The 14,917-nt window shown below is 39.2% G+C and overlaps 1 protein-coding gene across 1 annotated transcript in view; it reads right to left on the bottom strand.

The window, feature by feature from the left end:
• The window catches only part of PTH2R (parathyroid hormone 2 receptor), an 88,213-nt gene extending 73,576 nt beyond the window's left edge, over window positions 1–14,637 (bottom strand). The window contains exon 1 of the mRNA XM_047770479.1: window positions 14,385–14,637. Within this exon, the coding sequence (XP_047626435.1) occupies window positions 14,385–14,459 (75 nt within the window). The 5' untranslated portion in view covers window positions 14,460–14,637. The remainder of the gene's footprint in view (window positions 1–14,384) is intronic.
• Window positions 14,638–14,917: the final 280 nt, after the last annotated feature.

Raw genomic sequence — 14,917 nt, 5'->3', positions numbered from 1 at the left:
CTTTTTCTACATATTCAGATTTATTTCTGTTACACGTAAGCTTTAATAGCTAGCTGATAAAAGTCCCTCAGTTATGCATTTTTTTTCATGTTGATTACTACAGATGACATTTGGTCAAATTAGGAAAAAAAATTCTGTTGGTATTTATTGAAACTACACTAAATTTTGGATAATTATATGCCAACAAATTAAGCAATCTAGAAGACACTGATAAATTCCTAGAAACATAAAACCTACCAAGACTGAATTAAGATACATTAAAAAATCTGAAATGACCAATTTACTACTAAGGAGATTGAATCAATAATTTAAAATCTCCCAAAAAACCAAAGTCCAGAACCAGAGAGCTTCACTGGTGAATTCTACAAAATATTTAAAGAAAAAGTAATATGAATCCTTCTCAAACCTCCAAAAACTAGAAGAGGAGGAAATACTTCCAAACTAATTTTATAAGACCAGCATTACCCTGATACCAAAATCAAACAAGAATGCTATAAGAAAAGAAAATTACAGGCCCAATATCCTTGATGAACATACATGCAAAAATCCTCAACAAAAGATTAGCAAACTAAATTAAACAATACATTAAAAAGGATCAAGGAGGAGTTCCCATCGAGGCACAGTGGTTGATGAATCCAACTGGGAACCATGAGGTTGTGGGTTCGATCCCTGGCCTTGCTCAGTGGGTTGAGGATCTGGCGTTGCTGTGAGCTGCGGTGTAGGTTGCAGACGTGGCTCGGATCCTGCGCTGCTGTGACTCTGGCGTAGGCCGGTGGCTACAGCTCCAATTGGACCCCTAGCCTGGGAACCTCCATATGCCTCGGGAGCATCCCTAGAAAAAGCAAAAAGATAAAAAAAATAAATAAAAAATAAATAAAAAGGATCAAGGAATTTATTTTAGGAATGCAAGGATGGTTCAGTAACTGCAAATCAATCAATGAGCTATATTACATTTACAAAATGAAAGACAAAAGTCATATTATCATCTCAATAGAGTCAGGAAAAGCTTCAGACAAAATTCAACATCCATTCATGATAAAAATTCTAAACAATATGGGTACATCCTCTAAATGGTTATAGAGGGAACATACTTCAACATAATAAAGACCACATATGACAAGCTCACAGCTTACATTTTACCCAAAAGTGAAAAGCTAAAAGTTTCTCCTCTAAGGTCAAGAAAAGACAAGAATGGCCACTCTTGCCACTTTTATTCAACATACTACTGGAATTCCTAGCCAGAGCAATTAGGAAAGAAAAAGAAACAAAAGGCATCCAAATCAGAATGGAAGAAGTAAAACCACCTCTATTTGCAGATGACATATTATGTATAGCAAGCCTGAATAATGCCACCAAAAAACTTAGAATTAATAAACAAATTCAATAAAGTAGAATACAAAATTAATATTAAAAACCTGTAACATTTCTATACACCAATAATGAAGTATCAGAAAGAAAAAAAATTTTTAAATCTAATTTGCAATTGCATCAAAAAGAGCAAAATACTTAGGAATAAATTTAACCAAGGAGGTAAAAAACCTGTACACTAAAAACTATGACTTTAATGAAAAAAATTGAAGAAGACATAAATAAATGGAAAGACATTTCATGCTCATGGGTTGGAAAAAATAATATTGTTAAAATGTCCTTACGACCCAAATAATCTATAGACAATGCAATTTCTATCAAAATTTCAATGGCATTTTTCACAGAAATAGAAAAAAAAATTCTTAAAGAATTGTTTTGTTTTCCATTCTTTTGTTTTCCATAAAGAAAAACAAAGCTGGAGGCATCACACTTTCTGATCTAAAGCTATATTACAAAGTTGTAGTAATCAAAAAAAAGTATGGTACTGGCATAGGAACAGATACAAGATCAGTGGAACAGAACAGAGCTCAGAAATAAACCCACACATACATGGTCAACTAATCTGCAACAAAAGACCAAGAATATACAATGGGGAAAGGACAGCCTCCTCGACAAATGGTGCTGGGGAAACCTGACATGCAAAAGAGTGAAAATGGACCACTATCTTACACCACATACAAAAATAAATTCAAAATGGATTAAAGTCTTGAAAGCAAGACCTGAAACCATAAAATTCCTAGAATAAAATGCGGGATGTCAGCTGCTTAACATCAGTCTTGACTTTTTTTGCGGGGGATGGGAATTGATACCAAAAGCAAAGGCAATAAAATCAAAAATAAATAAGTGGGACTACTTCAAACTAAAGAGCTTCTGTATAGCAAAGGAAACTTTCAACAAAGTGTTGTTTCACCCCTACATGTATGCCTATATTTTATATGCTCAAGTGAGACAGGAGTAGAAGGGCACATATTTCCTGAATGGGATTGGAGACGGTGAAAGAGTGGTGAGAGGGAAAAAGGAGAAAAAAAAATGCGTAAAACAGAAAAAAAAAATGCTGTAAAAAGATGGAAAAATATGTATGTATATCACATAAAAAAAGTAATATATAAAATTTCATTTATAACATTAACTAAAAGTATGCATTCATTGACTATATGCATAGACAAAAACTAAATGAGAGTGTAGGCAGCTTTTGTCTTGGATTCTTATTATGTTTACATACAGATGTCAATAAATTTCTTTCTAAAAACTAAAACTATATTGGTAATCTTAAGAAGTCTGAATCCCTGCTGTATTAGAGATCAAACTGTCTACTCTTTACACATAAATGAGACCCAGAGTTTAGCCGCTTGTCTATGGTCACCCAGCTCAATTATAGTAAAACATGCATGATAAGCCAGGTTTCTGGTCCCCCAGGACAATGTTCTCACACAGGACTACCTCTGTCATTCAAGCCTATTCAGCACATGTGCTGCTCTACAACAGAGTTCACCTCACGTGGAATGGAAAGCAGACAATGATCAGCATGATCAAAACTATGTTGACAGTAAGACAAATAGGATATGACCTCACTTATAAGTGGAATCTAAAAAGGTAAAACTCTTAGAACCAGAGATTAGGATGGTGGTTACCAGGGGCTTCAAGATGGGGGAAATGAGGAGATATTGGTCAAAGGGTATACGCTCCAGGAGTTCCCATTGTGGCTCAATGGAAATGAACTCAACTGGTATCCATGAGGACTCAGGCTTGATCCCTGGTCTCACCCAGTGGGTTGAGGCTCTAGTGTTGCCATGAACTGTGTTGTAGGTCACAGATGCAGCTCAGATGTCGCAGTTGCTGTGGCTATATTTGACAAGATTGTGAGAGATCAGTGTAATTTGGGACACAAACTTTGGAGAGCCTAGAGGTAGAGCCACAACAGGCTGCAATTCAACAATCAGGTGTCTTGTCAAGGAACCATCATCACTCAACAGCTGTATTAAACATTAAGTCCAATTTAGACACATTTATTAAAAGGCTGAATATGATATGCATGAAAACATGGGCACATATTTCACTATATTTATATTTCCAGTGACTATCATATTGCCTGGTTCATGAGAGGCCCTCAAAGTACTTGCTGAATGGAATGGCCATGAATAAGGCTAAGGGTTTTTTTTTAAGTTAGATAAAGTACTCTATTTTTTAAATAAAGTTTTTTTGAGGTATAATTGATATTAAAAGGTGCACATATTTAAAGTATGCAATTTGATGAGCTTGGACCATGCAAACCCTCATAGTACCACAATTGATGACCACAATCAAAACAGAGCCAGCGTCTCCCAAAGTGTCCTTATAACCATTTTGTTAGTTTGCGGGTTTTTGGTTTTGGGTTTTTTGGTTTTTTGGGTTTTTTTGGTTTTTTTGTTTGTTTGTTTGTTGCTTTTTTTTATGGCTACACATGCAGCATAAGGAGGTTCCCAGGCTAGGGGTTGCTTTGTAGCCACAGCTGCTGGCCTACGCCATAGCTACAGCAAAGCTGGATTCAAGCCACATCTGTAACCTAGACCACAGCAATGCTAGATTCTTGACCAACTGAGCAAGGCCAGGGATGGAACCTGCATCCTCTTGGATACTAGTTGGGTCTGTTACCACTGAGCCACGATGGGAACTCCAAGTTTGGGGAGGGGAGTTATATGAAGAATAATTAACATGAGATCTACCCTTTTAACAAATTTGAGGTGCACAATACCGTATTGCCAAACATAGTGTTCAACAGCCAATCTCTAGAATTTACTCAGCTCATATAGCTGAAACTTTAATAAGAAGATGTTCAAGAGGTAATGTGTTTCTTTGTTTCCCATATCTATATAATTAAAGCACAAACCTTATGTGTAACTAGACAGCATAAGGAAATTTCTTGGCACATATATCTGAATCCACATGTAGATCAGGCTTTAGGAGAGTGAGAGAATGTAAAATTCACAAGGGCAGGGATTTTCAGTTTTGCATTTATTTTCCCCACAGGGTATCCTTACTCTACTACAAGTCCTTGTTTGCCACAAAATTGGTGAGAAATAGAATTGATGTTGGGAGGCAACATCATAAGATTGGTGTGAGGATTAAAAAAAAAGTAATGCATGGACAAAGCCTAATTAAGTGCCTTTATATAATGAATACTGTATAAATGTTTATTATTACCACTATCATCACTAAGCCTATGCTTTTATCACATTCTAAATATATTCAACCAAACTAAACTTAGTAATGAAAAAGGAAGAAACAAAATGCTGAAATGAGAAATATTTGGCTACAATAAAGAGAAGGAAAAATGGGAGTTCCCATTGTGGTTCACTGGTAAGGAACCTGACTAGTATCCATGAGGATACTACAGGTTTGATCCCTGGCCCCACTCAGTGGGTTAAGGATCCGGTGTTGCTCAGATCCAGATCCCACTTTATGGTGGCCGTGGTGTAGTCTGGTAGCTGTAGTTCCAATTGGACCCCTAGCCTGGGAACTTCCATATGCCATGGGTGCAGCCAAAAAGAAAGAAAGAGAGAGAGAGAGAGAGAGAGAGAGAGAGAGAGGGAGAAAGAAAGAAAGAAAGAAAGAAAGAAAGAAAGAAAGAAAGAAAGAAAGAAAGAAAGAAAGAAAAGAAGAAAGAAAGAAAGAAAGAAAGAAAGAAGAGAGAGAGAAAGAAAGGAACGAGAGAGAGGGAGGGAGGGAGGAAGGAAGGAAGAAGGAAAAGGAACAGATCCTGCAGGGAGGGGAGGTAGAACTCAAGAGGAGAGGCAAAGAGCAACTTTTTGTATTACTGGCAACCTTGTCTCCTGCTCAAGAGTAAAAGCTCCTTGGAGGACAGAGCCCTCTCTTAATCAGTTTCAGAGCCTACATGATAAACATAATACTTAGTAGTCCAATGCAATTTTATCAAATTAGAAAGGAGAAGACCTAGGGAGGAGTTCTCATTGTGGGCCCGAAGGTTATTAAAGACCCAAGGTAGTCTCCATAAGGATGGGGATTCAATCCCTGGCCTCATTCAATAGGTTAAGGATCTGGCATTGCTGCAAGCTGCAGTGTAGGTCACAAATGCAGCTGGGATCTGGTGTGGCTGTGGCTGTGGCAGAGGCTCCAGCTCCAGCTCCAATTCTACCCCTAGCCCAGAAACTTCCATATGCAGCACATGCAGCCATAAAAAGAAAAGAAAGAAAAAGACCTAGGGAAAGAGAATTTTTATTTGGGGGTTGTGGGGGGGCACCTCCTTAAATTCACAGAGAAACCTTCAGGCAGTCATCCACTCATTCTACTCTGGTTGTGCTGGTTTAGCAGTCTGTCTATGACAAAATGTAGACAGAAAAGACATCCAGGCCATGGATCTTGCCTGGGAGGTAGGTCTGGAGGTACAATATGGCACTCAGACTATGCTATTACCATGAGCGTTAAGAAATGCAACAGATCCAAATAAGGTGTTGTTTCTAATATATAATTACCACTCGGTGGGAAACAAGTATGCTATGCCTTTTGGATTGATTTGGAAAGGCATTTATGAGGCTGCAAGAAAATCCCACATATCTACTCAAGATTTCTTCCAGTTTTTAGATATCTCTAAGCTCAATTAATCAAGATGAAATTGTGCTTCAGTTTTATTTATATAACTACCAAAGTGTATCTTATAGACTTTATTCATCTAAGATAGAAGATATGTTGAGAGACGTTCCATCCTGGTACTCATTATGTGCATGAGTACCTTCCTAAAGGCAGATTTTCTTGTGATGTAAGTAGAAAAAACATTCAAACTTAAGCACATCTCATGCCCACAAAATTGGCTTAAATGCATTGTTAAATATAATTGCTGCTGTCAGGGAAAAAAAATGTATTTAAAAATAAATAACTGGAAAAACTTTTTATTATAGAAAAGAGAGCTAACCTGATTACATAAGTAAAGAATATGACAAGCAGTATAAACTATTCTCATTTAGGAAATTTCAGCCAGTTTGCAATTTGGTGTAAGTGCTTTCATAAAAGAGAAGCTGTTTATGTTAATTACCTTAATTACACATATAAGTCTGTCCAATCATCTCATATAAATATATGGCAAGATAGTATTAAACAACATTTAACTTATTATCAATCTGTATCTTATAATAACAAGAGTATTTGACTTAGTTGCTAATTCAAGCAGCAGTATATAATAGCCCTTCTACCTATAATCATGCAAACACCAATATTTAATGAGCATCTACTGGATACCAGTCACTGCAGAAAAATGATTAAGAAGTAGTTTCTGCCCTCAAGTAGTTCAATATCTGTGCCAGGAGCTCAGCACAATTAATCTGACATTCTTTAAAGAAATAATGTATCATCTGTGACTTTAAAATAAAAACTATAAAAAGACACATACACCTCAAGGTTCACTGCAGCACTGTTTACAATAGCCAAGACATGGAAGCAACCTAAATGTCCATCAACAGAGGAATGGATAAAGAAAATGTGGTACATATATACAAAGGAACATTACTCAGCCATAAAAAAGAATTAAATAATGCCATTTGCAGCAACACAGATAGATTTTAGAGATTATTACACAGAGTGAAGTAAGTCAAAGACAGATATCATGTGCAATCACTTATATGTAGACTCTAATAAAAATGATACAAAAGAACTTATTTATAAAACAGAAACAAACTCATGTTTCAAAACCAATCTTAGGGTTCCTATAATGTGAAACTGTTAAGGGGAGGGAGGAACTGAGAGGGTAGGAAAAACATATACACACTACAGTATAAAACAGATGATTAACAAGAACCTACTGTATATCACAGGAAAATATGCTCAATGGTTGGCAATAACCTATATGGGAAAAAAGAATGGAGATACATACATATAACTGATTCACTTTGCAGCACACCTGAAGTGAATACAACATTGTAAGTCAACTATACGCCAATAAAATTTTAAAATAAATAAATAAATTGTGGTTACGAATACATATTTATAAATTATATATGTTGTCATTCAAAACTTCTATGTTAGCCTTACATTTAACAACTTAACAAAACTGGCAATGATGTTACTTTTATTAAAAATCTAAAGAAAATATCATACCTAATGATAAATCTTTATTTTTTATGATAAGTCTTGAGAAGCGTCCCATTGAAATAATAAGCAAGAGAAGACGCCCACAGTAGTTACTATCACCATTCAATGTTATATGGAATTTCTAGCTAATGTAATATGATAAAACAAAAGATAAAAAGAAATAACATGCCGATGTTAGAAAAAATTGTTACTATTCAGGAATAAATTTTGTACATGTGAAATCAATAAATAAAAATAACAGAGATTCTCTATATGAGCAATAACCAATTTAAAACGTAACAGAAAATATGGTAGTGATAATGCTGATGACAACATTGATAGCTCACAGAGTGAGCAAACTCCGTGACAAGCACTAAACTAAATATTTCTCCTCAGGTTTTCATACAATACGCACACACACAAAAAAAAAAAAATTGAAGAAACTGAGTTTCTGAGATAAGTAGCAGCATGAGAATAAGAAACAGATTCCAAATTTAGTTCTGATCACGAAATCCATAATCTTGACCATTCTGAATAGTTCCCACTTCCTCCAGAAAGCTATGATTTCCTTTCTTTGAGAGTCTATAAAATTCTATCAGCCAATGGACTAACTGGTAAGCTTAACATTTAGCCTGCTAACGAGCAGTTACTAAGACAGAAGTGATCTGAAAATCCCCAGGTCTCTTGCTGAGACATTCTTTATCAGCAGCTCTCTTCTCCCCATCTTTGGTGACTAGATGTAGGCTCCCCCTGCATCTTTTGTACCCAGGTCAGCCACTTCTGCACCATAAAATAGAATGACATTTTAAAAATTAAAATGGGAGTAAACAACTAGAGGCTTGTGTTCCAAGTGGAATCAGAGGATGGGTTTTCTCAGCCAAGACATGGGAACAACCTAAATGTCCATTGACAGAGGAGTGGATAAAGAAAATGTGGTACATATACACAATGGAACATTACTCAGCCTTTAAAAGGAAAGAAATAACAGCATTTACAGCAACATGGATGGACCTTGAAATTATCACGCTAAGTTAAGTCAGTCAGACAATGAGATACCAACATCAAATGCTACCACTGACATGTGGAATCTAAAAAAAGGACACAATGAACTTCTTTGCAGAACAGATACTGACTCACAGACTTTGAAAAACCTATGGTTTCCAGATGAGACAGGTTGGAGGGGGGCGGGGGGATACACTGAGGGTTTGGGATGGAAATGCTGTAAAATTTGGTTGTGATGATTGTTGTACACCTATACATGTAATAAAATCTATTAAGTAATTAAAATAATTAATCCTTGTGATAGGTAATTAAAAAAAAACAAAGAGAATGGGTTTTCTTAGAATGGAAGAAATATGAATTACCTTAGTCAAACACTTCTGGAGAACTTACTTACCACCCAAAGGTCCTGTGCTAGTTGTCAGAGGGGGTTCCAAATTACTTATTAGCCCCTTCCCCCTGTGAATTTACAATTTAGGGGTACTCTTATAGAAAATCAATCTACCTACCCTTTTTCTAACCAGTTATTAATTCCACGACACTCTCACTAAGAATATCATTCATACACACAGCTTCAAGTACTCTCTATTTAAAAAGTGATGATACCAAATCCAGAGCTTTTCTTAAGCTCCATAATCCAATATCCAACCATCTGCTAAATATCTCACAGGATCCACCAACTCAGCTTATCTAAAAATCTAAGTCATCGATGAGACCTGCCCCAACCCACTCTTCCTTCAGTTGATGTACCTTCTATCTCTGGAATCCATCTGCTTCCTTCCATCTCCCCTTCTACAAGGACACACCAGTGATTATCAGAACACACCATTCTGATTAGCTACACTGTCTTCAGAAACTTCTTCAAAGGAGGAGATAGATATTAACTAATCACTCACATTAATAAATGTCAAACTATAACATCTGTCAGCACTATGTGTAAAATGTCCAGCTGCTATCAGAATGGATTTGTGTTATGAAGGAGAAACCATAAGGAATAGAAGGAAGAGTCCTGCAGGGAGAGGGAATGGCCTTGCAGAATTCACACACACACACACACACTCACTCACTCATACCCCTTTTAAAAGCCTTCAGGCCCCCTAGTCGTGTTTAGAAATAATATCAGGAGTTCCTGTCATGGCGCAGTGGTTAACGAATCCGACTAGGAACCATGAGGTTGCGGGTTCGGTCCCTGCCCTTGCTCAGTGGGTTAACGATCCGGCATTGCCGTGAGCTGTGGTGTAGGTTGCAGACGTGGCTCGGATCCCGCGTTGCTGTGGCTCTGGCGTAGGCGGGCGGCTACAGCTCCTGATCAGACCCCTAGCCTGGGAACCTCCACATGCCGCGGGAGCGGCCCAAGAAATAGCAAAAAAGAAGACAAAAAAAAAGAAATAATATCAATCTTATAATCATTCCACTAAAAAAAAACTATTTACAAATATAAGAATAAGCCATTTTCATTATCATACATCTTAAGGCTTTTGTTGGTATGTTTGTCTCACACTCTATGAGACAAATGCCATCATTGTCCCCATTTTAGAATGGGGGAAATGGAGTTTCAACAGGAGAAATAAGTCGTCTAAAGTCACATGGCTGTTCAAATATTTAAAGAAACGTAAAAACTAAACAGGGGAGAAAGAAAGGAGATGGATTCTAGCAGATGACAAAACCAGTTGATGCTCAAGACAGGAAAATAAACGGAATGCATGGGTAGTTGAAAATGTTCTACTTTTATTCACAAAGAATTGAGGAAGCTCTGAGGAAATGAGACCTACTCCTCGTACACTACCAAGAAAAAGCCACATCTGGGTCTGGCCAGCTTGCTGCTTTGAGGTTCCTGGGGCTGAAGAATTACCCGCCAGAACTAGTGCGGCCAACAAGAAGGCCACTCCTCAGGGATGCAAGGCCTCCCTATAACTAGAAGACTCATAGAAAAAGTCCTGGCTGTCAACAGGAAAGAAGAATAAACCAACCATCGGACTGTTGACAAAAACAGTGCTTATGGAAATAAGCACAATATAGAGATAATTAGCAGTCAAGTTCCAGTTTGATTTTGCTAAAGGTATGCCCCTGGCTTACCATCTTGGAGAAGCTGCCTGTGACCCAGTTATGTCTTCATTTTAAGTCTACCACTAAGGACTTGTTGGTAATTTCATCATCACCACGATTCCCAGTTAGCACACAAGACTGAGACACAGAGAATAGGGGTTTTTTTAAACTATTTATTACCTATCTCCTTTTATCTCTATATCCCATTCCTACTTCTCAACTTTCCCATATGCAACCATTTATATGAAATACATATAACATGTTATCTGAATATAGTTATACAGCATATATTGCTGTTTTAGGTGCATTTATCTTAATGTTTATAAATGGTATTATATCTCACTGTTTCTCTGCCCTATCTTAGCCTGTTTGAAAGACCTCATTTTAATACTCCACTGAAAACCCAGACTGTCCCCAACTCTCTAACACCACAGAATTAATGCCATAACCATTATGGACTTGTGTGAGAAATTCCTTGGGAAATATACCCAGGAATGGACATTGCCAAGAAAGAGAGGGTGTGTTTACATAATCCAGCTAAGCAGTGCCTGACTGATTTCCATGAGGAGGCCACCAATCTGAGGGGTGGGTTCCAGAGCAGAAGCCCTAGAGTGAATCGTGGCTACTCTACTTGTTCTCTGGAATGAGAGTATCACCTAACATCTCTTAGTCCCATTTTTTTTCATTTATAAAGTGTGAACAATTATACTTGCCCTGGCTTATAAAGTCACTGGGAGAATTAAATGAGGTAATAATAGATTAAAGTGCCTGGCACCGTATTTGGTATGTGGCAAGTAAATAATGTCATTCACTGATCATCACAGTCTTCCCACACAGGAAGAGATTTCAGACTTTCCAGGATGCCCTGAATCTTCACAGTGGAAGCTCAGTAAAGCCCATCCTCCTCACTGCAGACCTGAAGAATAGAGAGATCAAGTTTCATGCCCAAGGAGCTTGCATGTTAACAGAGGAGGGATTCGAACACAACTTTCCAGTTTCCCAAGCCACTGCTCCTTCCCCTGCACCAGAATGTCCATGGCAGTGGTGGGATTCCACTCAAACAAAAACGAGTAAGAACTGGAAAACAAAACCAGCCCCACGTTGGTACCTACTCACACCTGGCACCCTATGAAACTAAGGTACTTCCACTCTTTGTGTTAGGAGCTCCTGGGAATTTTTTCCAGCTGTGGTGATGGATTCGAACTCATTCCTAGTGCTAGTTGTCTGATGGCCACACTGATCTGCAGCCCTGCAGCCTGGAGACGGTGACTGCATCACTGCTGACCAATGCTATTCCTTGAGAATTCTGTAAGGGAGGCAACAGCCATGGAGGTGCATCACTGAGGCAGTCCTTCTAGAAAGAACCAGCCATCTGTCCGAAAGGAATGCAATTGGCTGATAGCCTCCAGCTGCAGTGCTTTCAAGCATCTGTCTGAACTTTGGATCCAAGTCAGTAATCATATAAACAACTCCAGCCAATGACTGACCACAGCAGGAGTACTAGGACCTCGCCATTTATCACATGCGACTCCTGGGATGGGCAACCTTGCCCCACAGCTCTCTGTGGGGTTGACCAAGACTTGTCAGATTTGCATCCCAGGCTGAGGCTCTCTGTCCAACCCTGCTTCCTCACTCACCCTATTATCTTTCTCAGGCATTGCGCTCCAATAAACCTACTGTGCCTCTACTTCCATCTCAGCCTGTTTCCAGGAGGACCCACTGACAGTAAAGAAAAACTACACATATTTATATAGTTGTCCTCATTACCATGTGAAAATCTGATTTTAGCAAATGCATTGCATGGGCTCTGCAAGGACACCTCATGCATGAACTCATGGCTTCTAAACTGTACACTGAGGCAAAGGCAGCATCTTTACCAACTGAAAACCCAGAGTTATTTAAAACAATTGACAAGTACATGCTTATGCCATCTATTTTGTGAAGTGATTCAATGTTTGTCAGATAGTAAACATTTATTCTACACAAGCTAACTCTGCTTCGATGAGTTTCCTTTGTTGTTCTATCAATATATTAAGATTTTTTAATATATGTCTTAGCTGGGAATGAAAAAAAAATGGTAGATCAAAGAAGGTGTCAACTTAAATCACGTTAATGTAAGCTTCAGGTTTTGCTTAAAGTGCCAAAATGTAATATATTATCACCAACTGTTCTTTTACACAGTTCTTAATCTACAAACACAAAAGGAAATCAATTTAACACAGGGTCTCAACCTGAGGCACTTCTGCCTCCCAAGGGACAACTGGCAACACCCGGAGATATTGTGGTTGTCACAACAAGCCCGGGGGGGGGGGGGGGGGGGGGGGGAGGCTGCTACTGGCATCTAGTGGGAAGAGGACAGGGAGGCTGCTAAATGTTCTACAATGTACGAGACAGCCCCCACGACAAAGGATTATATGGCCCTAAATGTTGAGAAACCTCGGTTTTAAATGATAGAAAAAGTGTTTAACGTCCTGATTATCTTCTTGAAAGCTAAAACGAAATATTCTGCTCATAATACATAATGATTTTTTCTTTGCTGTACTAAACAATGTCTGTCCATTTCCTTAGAAAAAGTAATTTAGGACACTGAATAAATAAATGGTTAGAGTTCATTTGCCCCTTATACAAGGAAGCGGTGTTTTCCAGCACATTATCCAAATATCTTATGAGACAGAAATGCAGGAAATACATTAGAAATCACTAGAGCTCCATAACCGTCACCAGATTCTTAGGGTTTTCCATTCATTGATATTCCTTCTGTTACTTTGGTGAAATTTTTTAGGTTTGAGCATATCCTACTTTTGAGCATTCCTTGACAATTTTAATTAATAATGTATAACAAACATCGTTTGTTTTTTTAACAATTACGTTTACAGGAAATATCCTCGTCATATTAGATAAAGCCCAGTATTTAGCAGGGCACACATTTCATTTAACATATGTAGCTATGTAGTTTTAAAAAAAAAAAATGCAATTTTAGAGTAACTGAAATTTAACCTGGCCATCTGAAAGCCAAGAACATAGTATTAAGTTTAGACAGTATCAGTACATAAATGAATGCCTTCGTTTTCTCACAGGGAAAAAAAAAAAAAAACTACTTAAAAAAAAAAACAACCACCTTAGGGCTTTATTTGACGGTCAAAGTGCGCCCCCTTCCGAAAAGAAGAGAGAATTAACGTTGATTCAAAGTAAGTGCTCAAACCGCATTACACTCAACGCAAACACACATCTTTCTAGCTCATCTGAAACACTGAGTGTAAATCCTACATTTGACGCAAAAAAAAAAAAGGTGAGGATGAACTGTCGCTTTCACATTATAGAGGCACAACTGTGAAATATCACCCACCCAGAAAATCTCTAAATGATATTAACAGTATGAAAAATGACAACCTCCACTAAATTCTAAACATTAACTCAGCTTTAACAAGTTACATATTTTTTCTGTCTAGTCCCCTCGTTTTAATGATAGTGATTCTGCATCAGGGAAAGCCAGTTATTCTTTCAGACAGTGGCCTCAAACAATCCTAGGCATTTAAGTTCACAAAAGTGACAGTAAATTGCCGGCAGACAAAAATAATCTGGATTAATTAAACGAGGATCAAGGAGTTTAAGAGCAAGAAAAGTTCTTCACCTCCCAGCCTCACCCTCTTGATCCCCGTAGTTCGTAAATACCCTCTTGCAGATGCCAGAAGGCTGGTCGGAATAGTGCCCACTCCAGGACATCATTCAGTGTGCAGCTCCCCTAAATGCCTGTGAAACCTTGCTGAGTGCACTTCTGTGTGTCTGTCTCTGTGTGTTAGTGCGTGGATATATTAGCTTCAGCGCCCGTCTGCGACTTGGTCTGGGTCGCCCTGAGTCCAAGGTCCCCGGCTGCAGGCTCCAGGAAGCAGGTGCCGCGGGGAACGGGCTCTTACCTGGGCTCCCGCGAGGAGGCAGCCACTGAGCAGCACCCACCCCCAGAGGTGAAGTGAGGCCCCCGACCGGGCCATACTCGGACCAGCAAGGAGCCGGAACGCTCTTCCTGGAGCCTGGGGCAAGCTCCACACTCGTAACTTGGCCGGTGCGAGGCAAACTTGAGGAGAGGAGCTCAGGGTCAGCCCTAGACCACCCTCCGGGGATGCCGGGCGGCCGGACAGCCGGTGCCCCTTGCGCTTGGGGTTTGGTCTTGCAGCGCGGAGGCTGGAGCCTTGGTCCCTACTTCCGGCCTTGACTCGCGGTCTCTGCGCCGCGTGGATCCGTGCGCGCCCCGCGCGGCTGCAGGAGAGGGGAGGTGCTCGCGCTTCATCTCTGAGTCACTCTGTCCCGCAGCCCAGGGGACTAGGGGACAACAGGTACAGGGCGTTGCTGCCACCACCCATCACTCGCACTGTCTCTGCCTTTCTCCACTTGTTCCCAGGTTCCAACGCCCTGTCTCCAGGAGCACCTGGATCCTGGGGGAGTATCCGAA

The sequence above is a fragment of the Phacochoerus africanus genome, chromosome 3 (genome assembly GCF_016906955.1).
Source record: "Phacochoerus africanus isolate WHEZ1 chromosome 3, ROS_Pafr_v1, whole genome shotgun sequence".
Taxonomy (NCBI): Eukaryota; Metazoa; Chordata; class Mammalia; order Artiodactyla; family Suidae; genus Phacochoerus; species Phacochoerus africanus.
This window is presented reverse-complemented; position numbering and strand designations above follow the sequence as displayed.